Here is a 25670-nt window from a genome sequence, read left to right on the forward strand (position 1 = left end):
AGCTCTTTCCACAGATTCTCGATTGGATTCAGGTCTGGACTCTGACTTGGCCATTCAAGCACCTGGATACGTTTATTTGTGAACCATTCCTTTGTAGATTTTGCTGTATGTTTGGGATCATTGTCTTGTTGGAAGATAAATCTCCGTCCCAGTTTCAGGTCTTTTGCAGACTCCAACAGGTTTTCATCCAGAATGGTCCTGTATTTGGCTGCATCCATCTTCCCCTCAATTTTAACCATCTTCCCTGTCCCTGCTGAAGAAAAGCAGGCCCAAACCATGATGCTGCCACCACCATGTTTGACAGTGGGGATGGTGTGTTGAGGGTGATGAGCTGTGTTGCTTTTACGCCAAACATATCGTTTTGCATTGTGGCCAAAAAGTTCGATTTTGGTTTCATCTGACCAGAGCACCTTCTTCCACATGTTTGGGGTGTCTCCCAGGTGGCTTGTGGCAAACTTTAGACGAGACTTTTTATGGATATCTTTGAGAAATGGCTTTCTTCTTGCCACTCTTCCATAAAGGCCAGATTTGTGCAGTGTAAGACTGATTGTTGTCCTATGGACAGACTCTCCCACCTCAGCTGTAGTTCTCTGCAGTTCATCCAGAGTGATCATGGGCCTCTTGGCTGCATCTCTGATCAGTCTTCTCCTTGTCTGAGCTGAAAGTTTAGAGGGACGGCCAGGTCTTGGTAGATTTGCAGTGGTCTGATACTCCTTCCATTTCAAGATGATCGCTTGCACAGTGCTCCTTGGGATGTTTGAAGCTTGGGAAATCTTTTTGTATCCAAATCCGGCTTTAAACTTCTCCACAACAGTATTATGGACCTGCCTGGTGTGTTCCTTGGTCTTCATGATGCTCTCTGCGCTTTCAACAGAACCTTGAGACTATCACAGAGCAGGTGCATTTATACAGAGACTTGATTACACACAGGTGGATTCTATTTATCACCATCAGTCATTTAGGACAACATTGGATCATTCAGAGATCCTCGCTGAACTTCTGGAGTGAGTTTGCTGCACTGAAAGTAAAGGGGCCGAATAATTTTGCACGCCCCACTTTTCATTTTTTTATTAGTTAAAAAAGTTTCAAAAATCCAATAGATTTCGTTCCACTTCACAATTGTGTCCCACTTGTTGGTGATTCTTCACATAAAATAAAAAATTTATATCTTTATGTTTGAAGCCTGAAATGTGGCAAAAGGTTGAAAAGTTCAAGGGGGCCGAATACTTTCGCAAGGCACTGTATATATATATACCTACTTATCAGAATATCCTCTGGTTTTAATATCCTGTTTTTTTTTAATGATAAAATTACTTTCTGTAGCTGAATTTTTAGTCATGCACTTCTCTGGATATGTTTCCCAGGGAGCATTTGAAATGTGGTTCTTCAGCGGCCATGATAGATATTGGCCACATGCTGCATTTCGATTCAAGAAAGTTGCCAGAGCACATTTTGCACAAAGGTTTATAGAATTAATCATACAAAAATCGAACTTTCGAATGCAGTGATATATTTAAAAATGATGAGGTGTAACTTTGTAACTGTTGGATCCATGGATTGCATGTTTTCCCAGTGTCCACTGGGCCTCTCGGCTGTTTGGTTTTCCTCCCTGCTACTGTGATGGACTGACGTCACATCCATGGAGAACACAGCCATATGTTCTTTGTCTTGCCTTGTGCCCTGTTCTTCTGGGACAGGTTGCTATTGCCAAGACCCCTGCCAAGTCTTTTTTGTTTTTGAGAACAGAAAGAAATATTCTCTTTTGCTAGTTTGATTTTGTGGAGAAATAATTGGCTTTCTGGTGATGGATGAAACAGTGGTATTGAAACAAACTGTAACAATTGGAAAGTTATAACCGTTTGTACGGTGCCCTTCCTATTTATTCATACTCTTGTTCAATGATGCTGAAAAATGCATTTACGGAAAGAAAATATTTTTGTTCAGATGAAATAAAAAATTAGTTTTTTTAATGCAAATGTCTCATTCTGTTTTCCTCAGAATGGTGTGTTATTTAAAAACCACAGAGATCAAAATTATGCACACCCCTGCAATCTGCAGTCTGTACTTTATACATACACCTGTCTCTTTGATCATACAGAGCAGATGCTTCCTGTAGTGTTTCATAAGTTTCTGGCTTGTGAATATAAATAAATGCTGTTACTGTTTTCTTTTGAAGTTTTGAGCAATATTAACATCAATTAACTGCCTGAAAAATAGTCACTCTGGGGCTATTCCATGGAAAAAGTAGGGTATTAAACATCTCAATGAAAATACATTTAACATTGTAATTGCTGCTTAGAGATTATGTGCTCTCCTTCAGTTCATAACATTTAGTGAGGTCTTAGATTTTTATAATATTGGACTCTACGTATATTTTTGATTGCAGGTTTCTGAATTCTTTGCATAACATACAGTATTAAAGGCAATATGGGTGTACAGAGAAGAGTTTACAGATTGCATATACTGCATTGATAAAGCTTTAACCTTGTAAAATTTGATTAGGTTAAGAAAAAATACAAAACATACTGTATATGGAGGATTGAAATGAAACTTCATTCTACTATAATCATTTTCAAGTTATTTGGTGTATATTACAGTCACCTACTGTCCTTTCTAGATGCACATGTTGGTACTCTATGATGCAGTTGAATTAGTGAAACGTTGTGGATAAGTTTCTATGTTGAAGGATGCAGCAGATTCTCACACATGAACCCCTTTAGTCAGGACTACAGAGTCCCAGGCCTGCCTCCACAGTTTCATCCCTAACACACTGAAAATCCTATACTACTGTTAACTTCACAGACCCCTTTCTGTGGAACTTTGCGTTTCGTTGACAGATATTTTGCGAAACACACTTTAGAATAATTTAGAATCATTTTACAGAGATTCTAAAGTCTCTACTTATTTGGCCATAAAAATATCAGTAAAAATTGAATGTATGTATACCCCGTCATCTTTTTAAAGTAGATGCAACACATCTTTGTTAGGAGTATAAATCAGATTTCATATCTACATATACTGTATAATGGTAATTGTATGCATAAATCTGCAATAAGATGAGTAAAGTCATTTCAAGATTACCTCTTTGTGCCTTTAGATATATTTTTTTTAAAGGCAAGAAGGCCCAACAGTATGAACACATTTATTTCTATTACAATTGTATATTAAATGTATGAAATGCGATTAAACACCAGGTTTCAATTGCTGTACTGTTTTACAGAAGATACTTTATGACAAAGAGCAGGGTCTGATTGCCTGCTGCAGTGTTTTTTTATTGCTATTCATTTTGAAGGTTGAAGAATAACCTTTAGCTATTGGATGAAAATGCCATTGTTCATCACTAGTGTCTGTTCCTATTAAGACAGGTTCTCTGGAGGGTTTTCACTAAGCCCAGACAGCCACAACAAAATAACACATACAGTAGCTGTAACATGTCCTGATGTTCCACTTTTTTAGAATCTTCCTCCTGTACTACTTATTCATGAAGTGACAGAAAATGAAGGAGACTGGAGTATTCTGCCTTTGTTACCACAGTAAGTACATTACACCATGGCTGACAGATTAGAAAAAAAGTACTTTTAGACAGATAAAAGCCAAATTGTGCTTCATGATATCTCGAGAATGTCTGCTTTTAAACAGTACTAGTTCCCAAGATATTTCAAGTGAATAATTAAATATGTAAGGTCTGTGTTTGTCCCCGTGCTGTAAGGTTCTTGTGAATGTAGTAAAACGTGGAAGATGTGGAAGGCAGAATCATTAAATTTGTTTCTGATGAGCTTTTATTAGTTTTACAATATCAGCTGAAGGACAGACATATGGAACCTAGTTGTTCACCAACAGTTATATTTTAAGCTTTTATCTCTAATTTGGTTTAAATCCTCTTGTTTTCCAGCTCTAAATCACTAGCCTATTTATAAGACATGAAATGTGACATATTCAATAACAGCTAAATCATGAGGATAAAATATTTAATTCATCTAATGAGTTTGTTTAATTAGTTTAAATGAATTTGTAATTAAGAAACATTCTTAACACATTCTGTATGGTTTCTGGGTTCACAAAGATCTTTGTTACATCACATTTTTAGAACTAACATTTATAAATTAACTTTACAAAGTTAAGTCAATGTAAATGTAATCCTTTTATCTCTTAGTTTATCTGCTTCCTATGGAAGGAACTCATCTTGGATTTTCTTCTTTGAAGAAGAAACAAACTTGAACATTGGTAAACTTCTTCAGATTTTGAGGAGGTTTGACAAGGATAAGGTATGTTTGTTTTTCATCTTAAATTTGTTGACAAGTAATTGTTTTACACTAAGGAGGGAAAGGCTTCCTGAGTTACTTGTTTTGCTTTCCTACCAAAGTATCTTTTTAGTATCTTTTTCACTTTAGAGCATTATGATAAGGACTATCTCATGTTTGTGCACCTTCAAATAAGGTACAGTATGTATTTAAAAAGGAATGAGTTAAAAGATAGAAGCTGGACTCTGAAAGGATTATCAGTTCTAGTTACAGGTACTGATGAAACCATCAGTTGCTTTGTTCAGGGTCACACTCTAGTGACGTTTCTTTTCCTAATTCCAGATTAAGTTCTAAATGTGATTAAGTTGGCTGGTCTGGCTAGCTCCGTGCACGTGTCTGGAGATATAATTGTCAAATAATTTGTCGATTATAATTTATCAGTAAGTAATGATACATTATACACTACACTAATCATACACTTATACACCAGAATTTTAAACTCATAATGAGAAGTAGTGAGACATAACCAACACTTCTACATATTTGTAAGATATTTTGTTGTACATACCAACAGTTACTTTTTAAAACAAGAATATGAGAAAAGAAAGAGAGAATGTAATTTCTTCAGCTGTGGTTTTCTGGTAGTTCTCAAGGGTTGAGGAAGCTCCATTAAGACCTCAGAAGTCACTGTTATTCTTACCAAGTCACTGATTATTCACCAGTGTAATGTGTTGAAGACCCTCAATACTCTTTAAAGAATTCTAGAATTTTAAGCATTCTTTAAGCATTCTAGAAAGTAAGCATTCTGCTAACTTCTGTACTGACATTTAGCTCTTATCTTCTACCAGGCACATACCTCCATATTAATCAACAGAGAAGATGAGTGACTTTGATACAAATTAGAACAGTGCCAGTTTAATTCCTGCTTAAATGAGTTTAAAAGAAAAGATCTCTCACTGAGAGCTCAGCTGTGTCGAGGCCTATTTTACTTCCTGTTGAATCCCATCAAGCTATATTGTCTGTGTTGTTTCTGGCTGCCAACTTCTCTATAGTAGTGTGATTTTTAATTCTAATCTTAGATCATTTCCAAACTAAATTGGTTTTTTTCTTATCAGAGATCTGTTGTAACTGAAAGGCATGTCATTACAAACCATTGTATGGTATGTAATGAAGTATACTGTAGATCTTAAATCTTGAATTAGATTAGTTCAGTCTGTCCATCCTATTAAAGCATATGCTGTGTCAGTTTATGCAACTTTGTTTCATAAACTAATTTGAAACTAATGGTCTTTTTTAATCATAGCTATGCACAGGTGTATAAGAACGTTTGAAGCCTGATACATTGGTGTTTACATTTGTGCTTCAGCAGAAACTTTTTTTATTAACGGATTTGTATGTACCTAAAATGAGACTTTGCTCCATTTCCTTCTGTGTTGCAAAATGTGGCTGTGTAACTGTGAAACTCTCATCCTAGAACTGTCAGGGGCTCTGAATCTGTTGATATTTTTAAATCACGTTTTGGTTTTGCTTCTTGCACATTTTAACCATGTTGTTTTTTTACACATTCAAATATATTGCCTGGGATACATTCAACGTCTGTAAAATGGAACACACAAATGTTTAAATTTTCTTGTCTGTTTTGTGAAGTGCTTTGCAAAGCCATAATTTGAAAGGTACTACAAAAAGTACCTATTTATTTTTATGCGTGTTGGGAAAAAAATATAATTCCTTTTTTGTCTCTTTACTCATGTACTTTGACAGCAGCAGAGGGTTGTTAGTTCTGTATTGAATGTTTGTCTCGGAGGTAAAAGTGACAGCTGAAACTGGCAACGTATTTCACTCACGTAAACAATATTCTGGAAAAAACTTCCACTCATTGTGCTCAGAGTAGAGGCAAGCCTTTTAAACAGAGTAAGATTACAATTATGAAAGCAAACATGAGCAAGTTGCTCTTTTTAGTTTTAATAATAATAATCCTTACACTTATGTAATGCTTTTCTAGACACTCCACTCAAAGTGCTTTACGGTTAATGGGAACTTCACTCCACCACCACCAAAGTGTAGCACCCACCTGGATGATGTCACAGCAACCAAAGTGCACCAGTACATCCACCACACATCAGCTCTCAGTGGGGAGTAAAACAGAGTGATGAAGCCAGTTCATAGATGGGGATTATAAAGAGGTCATGATAGGTAAAGGCCAGTGGGTAATTTGGCCAGGAAACCAAGGGTAACACCCCTACTGTTTTTGAGAAATACCCTGGGATTTTTAATGACAGCGTACCTCGGTTTTACATCTCATCTAAAGGATGGTGCCTTTTTAAAGTATAGTGTCTCCGCCACTATACTGGGACATTAGGACCCACACAGACCTCAGGGTGAGCGCCCCCTACTGCCCCCTCTTCCAGCAGCAGGGCTTAGCTTCAGAGGGTTACCAGTTGTGAGTTGCGGGGTGATTGATGAAATGATGATTAAAAAGAACGATTAACTACAGTACTTGTCATGTAATCTATGGTTTCCTTTAATTGAAAATACACAGACATAAGAAATAATATTAGCTGTTGAATATCAGTTGATACGATACGATTTCCAAAACTCCTGTACAATTATCAAAAAAATTCAATTGGAAATGGTCTTTTTTTAGAAACAGTCCCTGCTAATTTTTTAATTATTATATTCTGGATTAACATTAATATCCCAACTCATAGTTTATTTTTCAACATTTCACATTTTTCTCACTGTAAAGCTTAGTTATGATACTGTTGCCAAGAAAAATAAGCAAAAATGAACAGCTTTTCTAAAATACTAAAAGCATGATGTCAGTTTTATGTTACCTTTTTTCAGAATTTGGTTTTTTTGGGGGGGGGGAGAGTGGGAGGGAATGAGGGATACAGACTCTTTTTCCACAATTTCTCTTTGGTTCTGTTATTTTTTAAAAGTCACTTTCCTGCATGAACTGAGAGAGTGCTACTGCAGAAAAAAAACTTTTCTCAAAGCGACTCACTGTAAGTGGAAATGATCTTTTTTGAAATAGAAATACCTGCCTGCAGGTCAGGCTTTAAGTAAAAGGTTTGGGGATTTCAGAAGCTGTTGCTTTCATGCTTTCAGGGTTTAAGTCTTTGTTCCAATCCTGATGGAAAGTTTGGGAGCAAAGAGGGGTTTTCTTTCTTATCTGCAAATCATTAATGTGGCAGCTGTGAGCCGAGAGGACATTCCTAACACATTTCTATTTTTCTATATAATTAATTCCATGTGAATTTCAAAGAACAACATCTGAGCTAATGTAGTTTAAATAATACCTTCTAGTTCTCTTAGTCTGGCAATCATTGCCAAAACCAGGGAGTATTCACATTTGATCATAATGGTATTGCAAGGTAGGCAGGTGTGCTGTTAAAAAGCACAAGCTGTACTTTTAGGGAAAAAAAAACTTCTGGGACAGTCAGGGTTTAGAATTGAAACATTGGTGAAAATATCATTAACTGTTGCATGTTGAATTATTTAGTTTAAATTAGCGTTCTGAATTAATCCAGAACCTTACTTCCTCTGTTAACATTTATTATGAAGCAGAAAGCTTACATCTAAAAAATATGAATGATGGAAACAAGGTTTGGTCTTATTCCAAAAAGATTAATCCACGTTAACATTTTCTCTGCATTTGTTAGAGGCATATTTTTAAAGAATATACAGTATGATGGGTCTGTAGAGAGGATGGTGGACTTTAATTCTGAAAGTGAAGTGATGGGCATTGCTTGTATTTAGATTGTTTCCAAACACAATCCAATAAAATCAACTTTAAGCCACTAAAGGTTGAATTATTGTCAGCAAGAATCTTATCTTAATGATGTGTCTAGGGAAAAAATAATGAAGCCTTTTTTCATTACTTGGTGGTTTTCACTGTTCCTTACATTAATTACTTTAATCCCAATTTAGGCATAGCTTCGTATTCACATTTTGTTAATTTATAAATGAAAAATAAGAACATTCTACATTCAGAAGAATTCATTTTCAGTGCTTTATGCACGCATGGAATTCTGTAGATGCATCAGGAGAAACCTGAGACCAGCAACAGATTTTGTTTTTCATGTTAACCTATTTATTGATACTGGAAGTAATTACCTCTTTAAAATTTGATCTTTTTCTTGAATACCTATAGTCTATGGGGTCAAAATATTTAACACTGTCCTGTAATTACATAAACCTTTGTTTATTGGTGAATTACAGACTATAAAACATTTTTGACATGTTCTTTGTGTCAAATTTTTAAAAGGGAACAGTATGGCAAAATACCAAAAATTTGAAAAGGGGACCTCACAAGAAAGAGAAAAAGAGAAAAGGGAAGGTGTGAAACAAGTTGTGAAGATGAGAAGAAGTATCAGGCTTTTATGCTGTACAACCAAAGTGGGATTATTTTGTTCTCAACAGTTACTGTGCTCTTGGTTTAAATTGTTAAATGTGAAAATCTTTTCCTGAGGACATTGTCATTAAAAAAAAAGTTAACTACTAATTTGGAACAATAATTTGGACACTTTTCATTGTCTTCATTTTACAAAAGACATACTGTACTAATGTTTGCTGTCCTTTGCAACAGGAGTGGTTTCTAGGGAAACCACTGCATGACGAAGAGTCCACCATCATTCACCACTATGCCTTTGCTAACAACCCGGCTGTTTTCAAATACCCAGACTTTGCAGCTGGCTGGGCACTGAGCATTGCTCTCGTAAACCGGTAAGGCTTCCGAAATTTTAACTGTTCCGATCACCATTTTTTGAAGTTTTGAAGAACAATCAACAAGGCTTCTCCTCCCTCCCCCCCTTACAGTACCTTATCCAAAAGCACTTGGTTTTTAACATAGCCACAAGCCAGTGACATCCTCCAGAGGTAAAATACAAACCATTGAATTCCAAGTTTCAACTTTAGCACCATGTTGAAGCATCCACAACCACCTGCTTTTATATTCTGCCTTTATTTCTGTATTTGAAGTACTGTCCCAATCAGTCACACACAGATATTCACCCAGCCTGAGGATTTTTCCATGCTTTTTTTTCCATGTGCTGGACTATGCCTGGAACGTACTGAAAGGAACAAGTAGAATCACACCAGTGCCTGTGTGCCACTGCTTTCTCTGGAGAGCGTGAAAAGGCCTGTGGACAGCTCTGCAGTATCTATAGCAAAGAATCTGATTGGTTGAATCAGGGGAGCCATTTGGATGGAAAGCAACTGGGGTTCCACCACACCTTCCTTGAAGCCAGTCATTTGCTTTTAAATGATCACACAAGAGCCTCAAATTCCCTCTAAAACTACCCAGAGATTTGTTTTTCGTTTTTATTTATTGATATTGCTTATTAATTTTCAGGGATGCACAAAATTAATCTCAGTGGCTGTTCTTAATTAATTGATAAAAACAGACTCAAAAATGCTCTAACAGCAGTGGATAGTGAATTCAATATACAATATTTTCCTTGTTGCTAAAACACTCATTCTTTTCCCTGTTGCATTCCACAGCTCAGAGAAGTAAAATACATGCATATGGACAGTATTTAGGATATGCATTTAATAAGCTTTCATAAATGTTCTTTTTTCATGATACTAATTGATTTTTCCTGTAATTGTTTGTACTTCATTCTGAAGAAAGGAAGCTGTTAAGAGTACTATGTGTCCCTGGATCAATGTTAGTAAAGATCTGATTAATTTTTATGTTCATACAGTAGTTCATCAGAACATGTGTTTATCCTTTTATTTTGTAAGTTGGATGGCTAATATTAATGGAAGAAACTTGATGTTTCAGGCTTGCAAACAAAGTGAAAGATGAACCACTTAAATCAGATTTCACTATTGACTTGAAGCATGAGGTAAGGGCAACATTTATTGTCAATACATTTATTATTAAAATTGGTTTTCATTTAACAGGTAAATTTGAATTGAGTCTTTTAATATGTCAGTTTTGATTCTATAAAAAAATAGGTTTCATATTATAAATTGCCTAACACAGCATAATTAGACCTATAAACCTTTATTCAGTAAGAATGTATAAACTGATATTTATATTCAGTTTTTCAATATTTTGAAAGGTTTCCAGTCTGCAGTGTGCATAGGTTTTTTCGAGGCTTATACTGTATGTCTACACCTCTTATAATGAGCTATCTGATAATAATCTGACTTTGAATCTGAAAACGTGGGATTTTTCCTGGGTGCAGAATTGTATTTTCTGTCTTTGTGTTTTGTTCATTAACCAGTATTTTGAACCATTGGTTTCTTAGGTGTTTTACTGTTTTAAAATTATTTTTATAAGAATGCCATTAGTGCTTGAATAGAACTAATGTCACTTACAAAGAATAATATGTTTGTTCTTTCAAAAGTGAATGCATATTCATGTACAAGAATGTGTGTGGAGTATAACCTCATGTGCAGAATATTTCAGTCCAATACCAATGTGCTGCTGTGCCCAGTTAGTAGGTTTCAGTATGTACATTGAGATTTACATGTATATTAGATTGAGATATATGATTTCTAGGAAGAAGTTCTGGAAAGCAGAGCTCCATTGAATTATTTTTAATTGCATCAGAGATGTCAGGCTTGCTCAAATGACATTTAATTAAATCATTCTTAATTTGCTCTGACAGTTTTGTGAAATGTACAAGAATTACGAGTTGTTCCAAGCCTTACTGGCATCTCCTCAGCCTATATTTCATTATGCTTGATAGAACGTCAATCAAGAAGATGGAAAGTTTTTGTTCTGGTCGTTTGTATTTAACAAAAATAGTACATCTCTAAAATGAGCTCTTTTGAAACGTCTGACATTCATCTCACTTGTGATTTAAAGTTTCAGGATTCAACTTTATTTTGAGTCTCAGGTTATATAGTTTTACTTAGCATTAAGGAATCACTGAAATGAGGCGATCATCTGATTGATCCAATGTGAGTGCAGTGAACACCTGGAGTGTTCCAACCTGGTTGGAATTCGGAAAAGGATGATTAAAATTAGATTCAGACTGAACAGGTATCTATATTATATGAAAAGCAGGAAATGAAGAGATAGGTTTTCAGATCATGTTGTCTTTTTATTAGCTACTTGTTTGTTTCTCTGTTTGAAAGATCCATTGTGCTATGGAGCGTCAGTATCTAATGCAATAAAAATCTTCATCTTTACTATAATAAAAATCATTATTTAGTGTAACTAAATGTTCTAGTCATCATGAAGAAATACTCTATTTTAATCGAACGCATGTGTGTTTCACATCACTGTAGCATTATGCTTTTGTGAATACAGTACTTGGCCTGGCATGGTGGCAAGCTGCCAGTCTCACCAGGGTTTGTGGAAGCAGTCATCACTTTACCACAGTGACTTCACAGTGGATTTTCTTTTCTGCATTGAAAAAAACATATTTTTTTTCACGGAAGCATAGTGATAAATACGAAATGATTATATGAGAGGTTTAAATATATTGCTTGTAAATATGTAGATCACACAAGCAGGCTTTCAATATAAAACAAAGCAAATTTACAGTACTGTTAATATTCTAAATTATTCATGAAATATTTTCTGGCTCAGTTCACTCAGAATGTGCTTAATCCATCCATCCATTTTTTAACTGCTGCATTCAGTTCAACGTTGGAGGGAAACCGGAGCCTATCCCAGCAAGGAATGGGTGATTTACAAGATAGTGAATACCCTGGGCAGGATGCCAGTCCATCACAGGGCACTCACAGACACGCACACACTCACTTCAGAGCCAGTTTTCCCAGAAGCCAGTTAACCTACCTGTTTGTTTTTGGACTGTGAGAGGAAACCGAACCACCAGGAGGAAACCCACACGAACTTGGGGAGAACATACAAACTCCACACAGATAGCACCTCAGCTCCAAAACTGAACCCAGGGCCCCAGCCCAGCAAAGCAGTGATGCAAACCCTGTGCCACCCTGTGTGCTTAATATTTGCATAAAATCATTTTTATTCGCAGGTTTTCTACAAGAATTGATATTCTTTGGAAGTAATAACCTATTCTAATTTAAGAATTGCCAGGGAGAATTCAGCAGGTAGTAGTTGGTAGCAGTAGATATACCCAGTACAATATAATGTAAATATATAGTCTTCATATGATCAAAAGGCAAAACAAAAGAAAAAACATTATTTTGCCAACGGGAAAACTCTAAGAAGTGAAGACTTGAAGTCTTGTGTATTACACATTGAAGAGACTAGTATTATAAACTATATCTGTACTTTATTTTCACTATTTTCATTTTGTTTTTTAATCTACCATGATACGTACCCTTGTTGTTATTTCTGTTTAACTGCAACAGAAAAACAGCTTACAAAAGAATCTCCCCAAGCTGATTTGTGGAAGTGTATTGGGAAAGTTATGTGGACTTGTACGGAGATCAGCTGCCCATTGGTTAGGAATTTGGCTGGTTTCACAAAAGCCTCTTTCAATGGTCACAACCTTTTGTTTATCCCTTATAAATGTATCTGAAACTTTAGGGTGTTTGTTGCATAAAAATACATTCTCAATTTGAAGGTACCCTTGAATGCTGTATGTGCTATTTTAGTTGCCTTCTGCAAGTGGCAGGAAGATTATAATAACCTTGGAGCCTAGCATGAATGCTACTGAAAGGAGTTACCGTATTGTATATACAACAGCTGACTCCTTTCAGTGTTGGAATCTTTGTTACATGAGTTTCTGCCATGCCTAGGTCTCAGAGCACCCATGCCTCTGCAGGTGTGCCCAAACAGATTGAAACCCTTTTCCTAAAGTGAGTTCCCGGGGATATGTATAGCAGCTGCTGTAACAGAGCATAAACCTTGAGTGAATACAGTGCTGCTCTGCCCTGAGCTTTTTTCATCCCAAGGGGAAAAGGTAATGAATGTTGCCTGAACCAATCTCTGCTGCCAAGCTGAGCAGGCCGGCTCTTCTGGCATTGTGGTACTGTAAATCCACGAGCATTGGATTGCAGGGGACTTGGCTTTGGATCCCTTGTGGGACAGTGAGCAGCAGCTGCTTTGCTGCTGTAGAAGCCATGGCTTTTCCTTATGCTGTGTCCTCTCCTGAAGGTGTTCACATGCATGATGTTTCACAAGCTGCTTCTGCTGGTGAAGTAACTTGAGCATTGTCAAATTAGTGTTCATCCCTCATGGAATGCAAAAAGAGTTTAAAATTCGCATAAACCTGTTTTTATGGAAGTGGAGTTTTGAAACCGTAGGCAATGAAGTTGTTTTTTACAAATGCTTTGATTTAATTTGCATGGCAGTTAAGCAGGCTGTCTGTTTTTTTTCCCCTAAATTATTGAAGAAAGATATAAGATGTGAAGAAAAGGTTAACTGATTCCTTTCTGCACAAGAACTGGGCTTCTTCTGACAAAGACATTCCAGGCTTAGAGTCATGGCAGGAAAGGGGGATAACTGATAAGGGTTCCAGATGCCCCCCTTCTCAAGGAAAGAAACTTAACACTGACCATTTGGCCAAAGTCTATGAACTGTCCAAACACCGTGACCTCCCCCCATTACCATAGTAATGAGCTACGTCAGAAGCGGCAGAAAAGGGCTATATAAACTGGAAGTTTTGTACCGGCACTTTGAACAGCACTTCGATTTTATTGTTCCTTGCATGCAATAAAACTAATCTGTTTAACTTCATCTCGGGATCCAGAACTTATCTGTCTGTTACAACATTATCAAGTAAGGATAGTCTGCAAATGCAATGTATCATAAAAAATGCTTTGTCCAGCTCCACCCAAGTAAAGTTAACTGACAGAACCTATTTTAACTACTACGAGCTCTACCTTTCACGAGTGTAGGAGTGTGTTTTCACATCAGCTGTAGTGTATTGTAAGGCTGCAGATATCTGGGATTCAGACGTGGGGCTTTGTCTCAGATACTTTTTCCACCAGATTTGATCTTTTCAGCTCTCTGCATTTTATTTGCTGACAATGATGTATGATTTGTGAAATCACTCTGTTTTATTCCGCAGCACAAATACAAGAAGGGAAGTAGATGATCTATAAATATTTTACCATTATTCATAGCCTTTTTTATTTAAGAACTTCATCCAGTTGTTATTTTATTTTTGCATGATCCTTGACAATCATAAAGTGCATTACTTTCTGACTGATGCAAATAAAACATTAGCAACACATACAGTATGTTTAAAAGACACAGTGAGGGTTATGGGGGGGGGTGCAGGTTAAAAATCTGATTGTGTGATGCGTGGCCACAATATATATATATATATCATGATTTAACTGAGAATGTGTTACCAATGAAGTATTGGCTTCAGCTCCTTAGATAATTCAGAATGCGCTCAGAATGAGTTGTGACTTGTTTGAAAATAAGGAGTGACTGCCATGGGACCACCTTGCTCTGAGGGCAAAAACGTTTTGATAGGAAATGAGCATATTGCACTTTATTTCCTAATGTTCCAGCTGCTTATTTCTTATAAATACTGTGCTAGAGATATATGTCTGTTTTTTTTTAAAAAAAAATTAGACTGTAGCTTTGGGAACACTATGTCCATGTTAGTTTTTTGTCAATTCTAAAAGTTTGCACACCCCCAGAGCATCTTGAAATCTTCCAAACAAAACAATAATAATTGTTAAGTCTTTCTTAACAAGGAGTTCTTCTTTGGATTTGTAGTTTTTTTTTCTTGTCTTCGAGTGCTCTACGCCTGGAACGCCTGAAGTGAATACAGTTTACAGCTACAGCCATTCTCATCCCTTTTACTCTTCTCTTCTTCTCTGCTCTTTTTCTTTCTTTTTAAGTTTTCAGGAGCCTTGGCCTATATATATTTAATTTTGACTTAGTATACTATTTTACCTTTTACTGTTTTTTTTTTCCACATTGTGGTTCACAAAAACAACTCTTTTGAAAGCTCACAGTGGTGCACAGTTGTAAAAGCAGGGTGAAATCATTTTGTAACATTAATAAAATATAGTGAGGAGTGATAAAACAAGATGAAAAAAAAAGTTTTGGACTATCACCGTGAAGCAAGATAAAAGTACAAAATAAACATGGAAAAAAAAAAACGTTCATAAGGGATTTGTCCTTGTCAAATTTTTTTTTTATCGTCTGGAATATACACAGATTGACACACATTGCACACATTGAGCCTTTTATCACACATTCTTTGAAAGAATTTAATTATTTCCATTTCATTTAGGATATTTGGGTTGATATATACTGTATATATTCTATATTGAAAATTGATAAAAAAAATTATGTAAGACATTGTACCAGTAGATAATATACAGCATGTGACATCTGTGATTTGCAGGCCAATTGTCAAGAAGTCATACCGAAAATCTTCACCAATAATGTGTTAATGCTTTCCTTTTTTCAGATTGCACTTTACATTTGGGATAATGGGAAAGGTCCAAGTTTAACACCAGTCCAAGAGCTATGCACAGAAGAGGAAGGTTCTCCCAGTGCTGACAACTGTGCAACTACAGTCAACACATATCTCCCGTATTGTGTAGGTGCATTGTCTTTCCAACCATGCACTTTCTCTTTTTTCTTTTTTGATGTGTCCAGACATGAAATCTCCAACTCTTACTTAGTTTCTGTAAATAGAGACCAGGAAGTGAAGGACATAAAGTGTGGTGCTATAAGAGTAATCAAAAGAATTGTTTTCATGATAATTTGGTGAATGAAGTGTAAGGCAGTAAGTTGAGACAAGATGGAGGCTCTTTTCTGAATGATATTTCCCAGAATTCAGTGGGGAATCCTTGTCATCCTCCATCACTTCACCAGTTTGGAGGACACAGTTCCTCCCCAAATTATAAAACAGGAAGAGAGGATTTCACTGGCTGTTGGCCTCTGATATCTTTGCTAGAGAGAGGCTGAAGGTGGATAGAATATGTCTGAACAATGGGCCTGTGAGTACATGTTGTGAGGTTTCGAATTTTGAAGCCAGTAAGCGACTTATCTGCCTGGCAGTTTATAGAGAGGGTAAAAAAAGGAGGAGCCTAGGAGGGGTTTAGAGAAGGGAGCTCAATCACTGGAAGACAATTTTCTTACTGTCACCTGACCAGTTGTCTTCCTCTGATTGGTCAGGTGTCTGAGGACGACAAGTCCTGATTCTCTAAAGCCATCTGGGTAATGTGGTTGCATCCACCTTTTAATAATTAAAGCTCACATTAGTGTAAACAAATAGTATTTTGAAAGGTTGCTTTGAAAATAGATTTAATCAGGCATACAGATGGTACCCAAAATATTTTTTTCTGCAGGGATAGCTCACGATTACAAAGATTCATCTATCTGGTCAGCCCCGGCACTTCTTTCTCTTGCCAGAAATGGAAAATGCAAGAAGTGGCACTCTATTTCTAACTAGAGAATAAGGACAGGATTTTACAAAATGAGCCTAATGCCGTCAGGTAGCCACCTCTTGTTTGTAACCTCATTTCCTAATGTACACTGTTCTCCTTGGTGTTATGCAGTCTTGCTGTTCCTCACATAATGACATCCATCAGTATTTAGAGGAATCTGGAAGATACCCAGTAGGCTGCACTCCACCCAAAAACAGACAAATTGCATATAATTTTGTGCCGCCTGCATTGATTTCTGGGATAAAGCCAGAAAGTGGAATGGCCTCACTGAGGGCTTTGGAACTCACCAGACTGTAGATAAAACACCTGGTGCTTTTTTGCAAAGTGACCTAATAGGGATTGACTTAGTAAATCTCATTCTCGACACCTCTCCCATTTTATGCTGTGACTGCTATCAATTGTAGTATCTTGTCGGCACTGACTGCCATTTTCTCTATGCGCTGCTGCAGCAATTCTTTAATTATAGTTTTATCAACTTCTCTGAGGGTTAACCAACATATTTCTGCAGCAATATTTTTTTGTCTCTCCAGCTGTATTGTTCTGTAGAATTGTGGAGCATTTCCTCTTAAAATCATTTTACTACAAGCTTACCAGGCAGATAAAAAATAGCATAAAACAAATATGCCTCTCAGCAATTTACAGTACATTGAACCCCATGACAATATTAATTCAGATAAAAAACTTCACTTTGCCAAGTTCTGTATATAAAAATGAAAGAAATGCATTTCTTAGCATGCCCTTAGGTGGTAGAAACCTCAAGATGGCTCAGTATCAATATTCATCTCTCACTTTAAAAGCAGTCCTGCTTGTCTTTCAGAATGATTTTGTAACAATGCATAATATAAAAGCCAGCTTAAAAGTCACAGTGTGACAAGCAGACGTGCCAGGGACTTAAAATGTGGTGATGAAAGGAGATCACAAAGCAAGAGAAATCGTAAGCAAAACACAGCAATTATTTTAAAAGCGAAGTTGTGTTTTCAGTTGAAAAGAAATTGATTCTTAAAAAACAATCATACCTTATTTTCTTATTGGACCTTAAATCACATAAACATCATAATGTTTTCCTAGCACACATTTTGAAAGTTTAGGAAAATTACCATGCTACTTTCCCCTCAGGTTTGATGAGATGATGTAACAAATAAATAAATTCGTACTAACTTTGTTGGTTATTGCTGCCATTACTCTTTTTTCGCTTATGCCCAAAGCAAGATATTAATTCACTGAACAGTATTGCATTTGTTAAAAAAATTGAATATCATTTCAGAGACCTTTTAATAAAATGTTTTTCTGCAATAATTACCATCCTTTTGATTGCTCTGATAATAACAGCAACAATTACAAGAAGAGCAACAGCACTGTGGTTCTTACTGCCAATGGTCCTGTAAAACATAATTGTAAGGTCTTTTTTGAAACAGATAGTTTTGGATCAATTTGTAATGAGAAAATGTTATTTTAAATATTTTAAGAATTAGTATAAACAGTACTGTTCTATTGCCTCACTGTATGTGACACCTGAACTACTTCTGTTAATTTATTCATGGTAAAACTGCCATCACTAACTGTTCCAAATGAAGTGGACAGTAATGTTTACAGTTCATGGTGTTAAAAGTATTATTACAGTTAATAAGGATAAATAAGTGCCAAAAACAAATCAATGTCTTAAAATGAAGAACAGACTTCCATCGCCTGTGGAGCAGGCGCCATTTCTTTTTGCTAGCAAAACACTGAAGACATTGACAGAGATTTGGAGAAGCTTTCAGTAAAAATGCACTTCATTCAAGAAACCGTTTACAGCATCCCTGTAAAACTTGTGTGAACTGTGAATAAAGGCTCTATCACCTGTTCACCAACATATTACAATGTCTTTCAAGCAAAACCATGAAGAGCAATTCAGTTTTGCGTATTTTGTAAGGTGATTCTTTAACTCTGGCTGTACCTAAAGTAGGAGCTGTAATTTAATCTCTGACCAGAATAGTTTCTTCTGTAATCAAGTAGCTACTTACTGTAGCTTGCTTCCAGAGTCATCGCCCTGTCTTTTTGTTTCCATTGTTTCATGCTTTTGTATGTGTTCAGAAGCATCAGGTAATCTAGTTGGTTGTTTTTCTTTTGTCTGAGGTGTCCTACTGTATATAAATCACCCCAACTGGAATTTTGCACATTGTTCACAATTTAGCTCCTGCCTGGAGTAGACATGCTTCTGAAGTAATCTCTAAATCAGGGCTAAAATAAATGATAGACAACAGCAATACTTTCATTCCTCAGTCGATGCAACTTGTAACTAAACATAAATGCAGTAAAGAAAGTTTTATTTTTGTTGAAAACACGTTTTCATGTTTTGTGCAAGTGACATTATCAGGTAACATACTGAGAGTGAACAGAGTAATGACTGACAGATCTACGGATTTGCATTACAATGGCACTACTTTATTAAAAAAGTTGTTCAACAAAAGGACATAAATTTTGGAACAAAATTACATGCTCTGTAAGCTATGGCAATTAATGGAAGACATTCGTCTCATTTGCTTGTTATTGCTGTTCATTCCCTACTGATTCAGCAGCAACTGAGAAAAATAGATTCAATTTGTCAGACGCTGAGCTTAAAAAAGCACACTGAATTTTAGCGTACATGATGACTGTAGAGCATCTTTGCCTTGTAATGACCCAAGGCTTTTTTTTTACTAAAACAAGACGGATCAAACTAAACGAACAGCAAGGCATTAAAAAAGCCATTTAATATTATAATATTATCTACCTTATATTGGCAGAGGTGTCACCCTGTATTTAATATTTTATTCATACTTAAAACTATTTCAAGAATTTGCGCATTGCACTGGAAAGGAATACTATCGAGAATTGTGAATTTTTAAATTCACATTTCTAATTATATTTTTATTATTATTTATAGGGAGATCCTGTGAAAAAGGAGGATATCTTTATTGCAGTGAAAACATGCAAAAAGTTCCATAAAGAGAGGGGTAAGTAATCAACTTAAAGAATAGCATGTTGTTCACTTTCACTGAATTTGATTTTGAAAGATCTTGAGATCCCTTACATCCCTATGAGGAATTAGAGGCATTTCTTCTGCTAACAAAATACTTGTAGTCCTTCATGCTAATGTAGTATGAAATAGATTAATTAAAAAAGAAATCTATGAAAAACCCAAGCTTAGTTGAAATCAACATTTAATTGAAGTGCTATACAGTTTATCAAGGCAGAAAAGCAGGTAAATGACTAATTTTAAGGTTAAGTAGTAACCAAACAAATAAATGTCAAATTTAAATTGAATTGCATGGAAGGTTAATTGCGATAGTACTCTATTCGCACTACATAAATTATGAGAACTGCGTAAACATTACCTCAGCACAAGGCTCTTTTGAAAATCATTCACTTGCTTTAATTTAGGTTAATCACAGATCATTTGAACACAGTAAACCGAATGAAATCGTGAATATAGAAAATTCAGTGATCTTTTCAGCATTTAGGCATCAGAATCTTTACAAACTAAATTAAAAAAAGGTTCACAAAAAAATCTGGAAGAAATAAGATTCTCTTGCTGAAAGCAACCATATCCCTGTTATCTTTCAATTACTGTTGTTTGTACTGTGTTGATACTTTGAAATATTTGCATCAGTAGGCCTGCTGCTATATCACTGTCCTAGATAGTGTAAGGCAGTACCAATACTAACTTTGAGTTTGCCACTTAAGAATAGGCAAACAATTCCGAACAACAGTTAAATTTCATGAAACTTTGCCATAATTAACCATAATCATATTAAACTGGACAGTAAAGATTAAGTCTCAACTCTCTGGCTGGACTTTAAGAAATTGCTGCCGGAACTGATCACTGTATAAAAATGTTTTGCTAGGTACTTATTTTTATACATTACAGTACCTTCTGTATCCCCAGATAAACTCGATTTACATCATCTTCTAGATCCAGCTTTGTTTATTCCTTTTAAATTTTTGAAGACTTAGATTAGATTTCCCCCTGAGGGCTCAAGAGTCTTGTTGCCCTTCACTGGATCTTCTCTGAGTCATTAATGTCTATTTAATGAAGTGAGAACCACAACTGATATCCATCTGAGCATTCTTTTGCACAATCGTGTGTTTTAGCTGTTCGGTCATTCTTCATGCCATGCTCTTCATCACTAATTTTATCTAGAACTGGAACAGTCAGACATTTTTTTTCATTTGATTTTCAAGTACAGTATGTAGCAAATTTGAGATCATTTGGAAAATGCTTTCTCTCAGTCAAAATCAGTCTCATGAATAAAGGATTAGCTCACACATATATCAACCATATTGTATATGTTTTTTTTAATCAATTATTATATGTAAACTCTTAAACGTCCTTCGAACCTACCTGTCATTTCACACAAAGGTGAATTACAGAAGCTCCTTTACTGTGCTTTTTTTTCAAAATAAATTAGTACACTGAGGTTCTTCTTTCTCAAGTTCAAGTTCATTGTCATTATACTCATATACAGGTACTGTATATGGTATAACGAAATGCTACTCAGACGATAAGTAGTACAAAAAACAATACAATTGTATAATTAAAGAAAGACAGAGACAACAGGCAGTGAGCAAAACAACAAAAGGTAACAGGTAATGTGCAAAACATCAGATGTGCAAAAACTTACATCAACAGAATGAAATAAAGGATAGAAAATTATGGGGAGTGAGCTTTTTGACATGTGAGGTAGAGGTAGATTTCAATGTGTGGTTGAGTTTTTGGTAAGAAAGAAGGCACTTCTCTCTCACGAAATTCAACTTTCTCTAAAACCACAAATACTTGACTCTTGACTCTCAATCTCCTTCTGACTGTATACATATTCATTCTAAAAGACCTCCTCAGTGAAGGGAGAAATTAATTTTCTATGTTCGGTGCCATACAACAAAAGTCCCAAACTACCTGCGGAAAAGTTTTAATTCTGATCAGCTGTACTGGATGTCACTAACAACTGATGAATTGACATTGCATGTCTCAAACCTAAATTCTCCTGTGCATTTTTGTAAAAACCACTGCCTTCAGAAACCAAGCAGTAACAAAAGCTGACTTCCCACAACATGAAATGAGAATTTGCAGCTGCAGTGTTCTTAACCACAAGAACCTAGTATTTCAGGAATGATTTACTGGTTTTGTTTTAATAGAATCAAGTCTTACAAAACTCTGTGTTTCTTTTTTTATTGTTCCTGAAGAAATTATTGGATAGTATTTTGCCCTTTTTGGGTACATTCCACTTGATGGAACTAAGTCTGGAGACAACGTTATTTGTCATATACTGTATGCAATATGTTATTGTAATAGTTTTTGTTTCAAAGTAGCAGCTCCTCCAGGATAGCTGGGTTCATGTGTCAAAGTGTATTATCAGGTTCATTAGAAATCAGGTCTTGACACCAGCTTACCAAGTAAGAAATTGTATAAAAAATAATAGAGCTTCTCCCTAAAGTCAAGAAAGGCCGATGAGAGTCACACAACTTCTTTGCTGATGACACAGTGTGTTTTTAGAGGAGAACAGATGACAACCAAAAACTAACACAGAGATAGTTATTTACAGTACGAGTAAAATCACAGGTCCAGCCTTTTACAGAGCCATGACCTGGCTAAATTCCACTTTGGGGTTTTACAAACTGGAAATACTAAAGTAGGTGAAGTAGTTTCTCTTTTCTGTACCTGATCTGCTGGGCCCATAAGCATATAGTGGCTGCCAAACATTACCCAGGTGGATATTGCATTTTGGAGGTTCCCTTGACGACGTGGGTCCTCCTATACAGTATGTACTCTATAAAGCACGGAAAAATCAAAGCTCAACGAAGGCAGCAGACGGGACTCTGTAGCTTGTGTGCTGCTGGGGTCTACATGTGTTTGGCACGCCATACCTGCGTGTTGAGGGAGACTGCTCCCTCTGCCCGAGTCCGGAACATTCAGTCCAGTCATAGACGGGCCCAAGTTTGTGTTAGGTCTTCCGGCTGTTACACTGTATCCCTGCCCTGGCTCCACTCAAGGTCTCTTTATTTTGCACTTCTAAGCAAAGTGTGCTTCCTAAATAAAAACCTTCTGTTACCATAGTCCTCCCCTTCTTTGTAGCCCATGTACAAACTGTCCATTGTCATTCAATTTTTTTAAAAAAATTTCATGTAATGCTTTATTTAAAAACCATTGTTTTGCATGGGCTAAAAATTTGCTCAAGCAAAGAGATTGGCATTTATTTCCAACGTAGTCTGCATGTAACAATGTGATCATTATTTTGATAGAATCTCAGACAGAAGCAATCTTATTTGATAACATGCCTCAAGGAGAGAATGCATTGTTGGGAAATACTGAAACCTTGCTAACCTTTCTCTGAAATTGCTTTGTAACTATTCATGATCACAGCTGAGTGCAATCAATTATTACGATTTCTTATTCACATTAACCTACAAGGTTAACAATTAACAAAATGCAACATATAATAAATATAAAAAATTGCTATTCATGCAAATCAGGCAAATGTAAGGGGATACTTTGGGGACTAGTTCATACTCTGAATTACATGCGTTCAAACTTGGAAGTGTGGAAAAACCTTTTGGTTCACAAAATAATAGCATTAATTACATTGATTGGGTCATAATTAAGGAGTGTGGAACAAGACACATTGTCAGCTTAATCCCGAAGCAGCCAGAGGTTCCACCTTCAAGACCAACAGTCTTTGACTAAATACAAGGCTGTCCTGCTGTTCTTCTGTTGAGCTGGCTGATTATACTGTACCATTAAATAAATCTCTTTTCAGTCCTTATAACATTACATTAACCTTGATTACAGTATATGAGACACCAACAAATCAATCACATGAAAATAAAATAAAACAACATTAAACTCTTCCACTTGACAAGACCATATTTTTACCTTCCAGCTGTTGGGTACATAGTTTGTTGCGTGCCAGAAAAAGCGTTTCATCAACATTTTTTTATTAAATACTTTTAATGTATGCAAATTAGAGATGGTAACTGCCTGTACCCAGGTAAAACAGATGGCAGGTTTTCTAAGGTGGTGAAGATTGTATAACTGCAGGAAGCTGTACTAGAAGAAAGACATGCTTTCAGACAATTGGCATTTGCATTTGAATTTTTTTTAATCATTAGTGTTTGCCTTCTGAAAATCTTCTGGATCATATTTGATCCTGAATGTCATTTGTATTACAAAATACAATAGAGTGAAATTAAATGAAACTCCACCACAGTAGATTACAAATGATACAAATTAAACTGCTAAGAACCCCAAAACATTGTCTATAAAGTTTCGGTTTGTTTCTGTGTATTTTCAAATATCTGTGGTTTGTGTCTTGGCCAACTGCTTTGAATGGCTGCCAGACTCTTCAAATCAGTGATCAAAGGACCTAGGCTGGTACATAATGTTATTCAGCTTTACTGTAGATCTGTCACTTGGCAGTAAAATGCCACCAGAGAAATACATTCCATTATAAGTAAAAAAAGAACAAGTTTGAATCTGAAAGAGAAATCTTCATTAAGACAGAAATATCAGAGCAACCTGATGTCAGCAAAATTTTAGTGGTTATTTTAGTGTCTGTGAGAAAACGAGTGCTAACCTTTGCTGAAATGGTAAACATTAAGAGGTTCTGGTACATCGAAAAGAACATTTGAATAAACATTGAATTAAATATGCATCTTGTGTCCATGAAGGTCAGAAGCACATCACAAAATAATGAAAATGTAAAGCACACGTCTGTTGTCTACTAATTGCAATGATAATCGTAATAATTAGTGAGCTTCTTAAAAGCACTGGGAAGCTTCGTCATCTAACAGGCTGATACAAGAGTAATGAGTTTGGAAATTAATTGTTTTTAGAATGCAAGGCATCATAACATTTAGGCTTCACTAATGTGCAATACTGCAAGTCATTTTTTACCCGCTGACAGTTCAGCTTTAAATTGTGGATTAAAATTGTGAGTTAGTCTGCTTGTTTTGTTAGAACAGAAGGTGAATTGAAGCTGAAGAACTCAGATTGCTGCACAAAATTTTATTAGAATTAATAATTGAATGGCATCTGTATATACAGTATATACCGTATCGCTCTGTACTGTTTGTGTTATACTGATTGGTTGTGACTGGGCAATCACTATTGAAGTAAGGACCCATGAAGAAAAGCCCTTTATGGTACTGTTAGACAACTTGCAGACGATTGCAGTAAAACTGTAGCTCTCGGGACAGTTAAGAAGGCAATTACTTTCACTCAAAATTCCAGTTTCATCACATACTGTACCACCAACCAAAATAAACATATTCATTTCAAAACAGTAAGAGAGCTTTAACATTGTTTATTTTCTTCCAGTTCCTGTTGTGAAGAAGACCTGGGAGAAACATGCTGCTTTGATTGAGTACTACAGTGATCACACAGACTCTTCAATACCAACCATAGACTTGGGGGTGCCCAACACAGAGAGAGGCAAGTCAGAAATCTGAATTTCTGAAAAATGGCAGGACGCAGTAGCACATAGCTTTATATGGTTGTTAATTTAAAATATCAGAAGTTGCAGCTGTTCTCGTGAAATGAGTCTGCAGCTAAAGATAATATACTGTAGCTTTGAAACCTTTGTAGAAAAGCTGAGGACACCTTAATTAAAGTACAGTATTTACACAACATGCAGTAGCTATATAGCTGAGATTTTCTTGTGGGTAAGAAAAAGTTTTTCTTTTGGGGTCTTGAAGTTAACAAGCATGTAACACTTGAAAAAGGTGTACATTTTAAATAGATACATCTATAATCATTCTTGTATTATAAAATGGTCAACTTTATAATTACAATTAAAATAATTTTATAATTACAATTAAAATAGTAAATTTTGTATTAGAAAACTATATAATATGCATACTGATTATCAGAGGTACAACAGAACACAGAAATATTGGAGTACCAGAGTCCCAATTTTTTATTAATACTGTGCTAAAATGATGTAGTTTACAAAACAATAGTTGAATTACAGAGACCAAGACAATAAAACCTAAATTCGGTCAAACTGAAGGTGCTACAGGAATAAATCATGTCATAAATGCATGAAAGAGAGCACAGTGCCAAGAGTTAGCACTACTCTTTCATAGTTTATAGGTCTTAGGTAC

General features: G+C 35.8%; 1 protein-coding gene across 3 annotated transcripts in view; it reads left to right on the forward strand.

Moving 5' to 3' along the window:
• b3glcta (beta 3-glucosyltransferase a) overlaps positions 1 to 25670 on the forward strand; it is a 99171-nt gene that overhangs the window by 47711 nt on the left and 25790 nt on the right. For all 3 annotated transcript variants that reach the window (XR_015940050.1, XM_088639398.1, XM_088639396.1), the window contains exons 5-11: positions 3457 to 3533; positions 4154 to 4265; positions 8830 to 8966; positions 10027 to 10090; positions 15569 to 15700; positions 19459 to 19528; positions 24886 to 24999. Coding sequence is in view for 2 of the 3 variants with exons in the window: in XM_088639398.1 (XP_088495524.1) it covers positions 3457 to 3533; positions 4154 to 4265; positions 8830 to 8966; positions 10027 to 10090; positions 15569 to 15700; positions 19459 to 19528; positions 24886 to 24999 (706 nt within the window). In the remaining variant the exon portion in view is untranslated. The remainder of the gene's footprint in view (positions 1 to 3456; positions 3534 to 4153; positions 4266 to 8829; positions 8967 to 10026; positions 10091 to 15568; positions 15701 to 19458; positions 19529 to 24885; positions 25000 to 25670) is intronic.

This window comes from Lepisosteus platostomus, chromosome 7 (genome assembly GCF_059453375.1).
Source record: "Lepisosteus platostomus isolate fLepPlt1 chromosome 7, fLepPlt1.hap1, whole genome shotgun sequence".
NCBI classification, from domain to species: domain Eukaryota; kingdom Metazoa; phylum Chordata; class Actinopteri; order Semionotiformes; family Lepisosteidae; genus Lepisosteus; species Lepisosteus platostomus.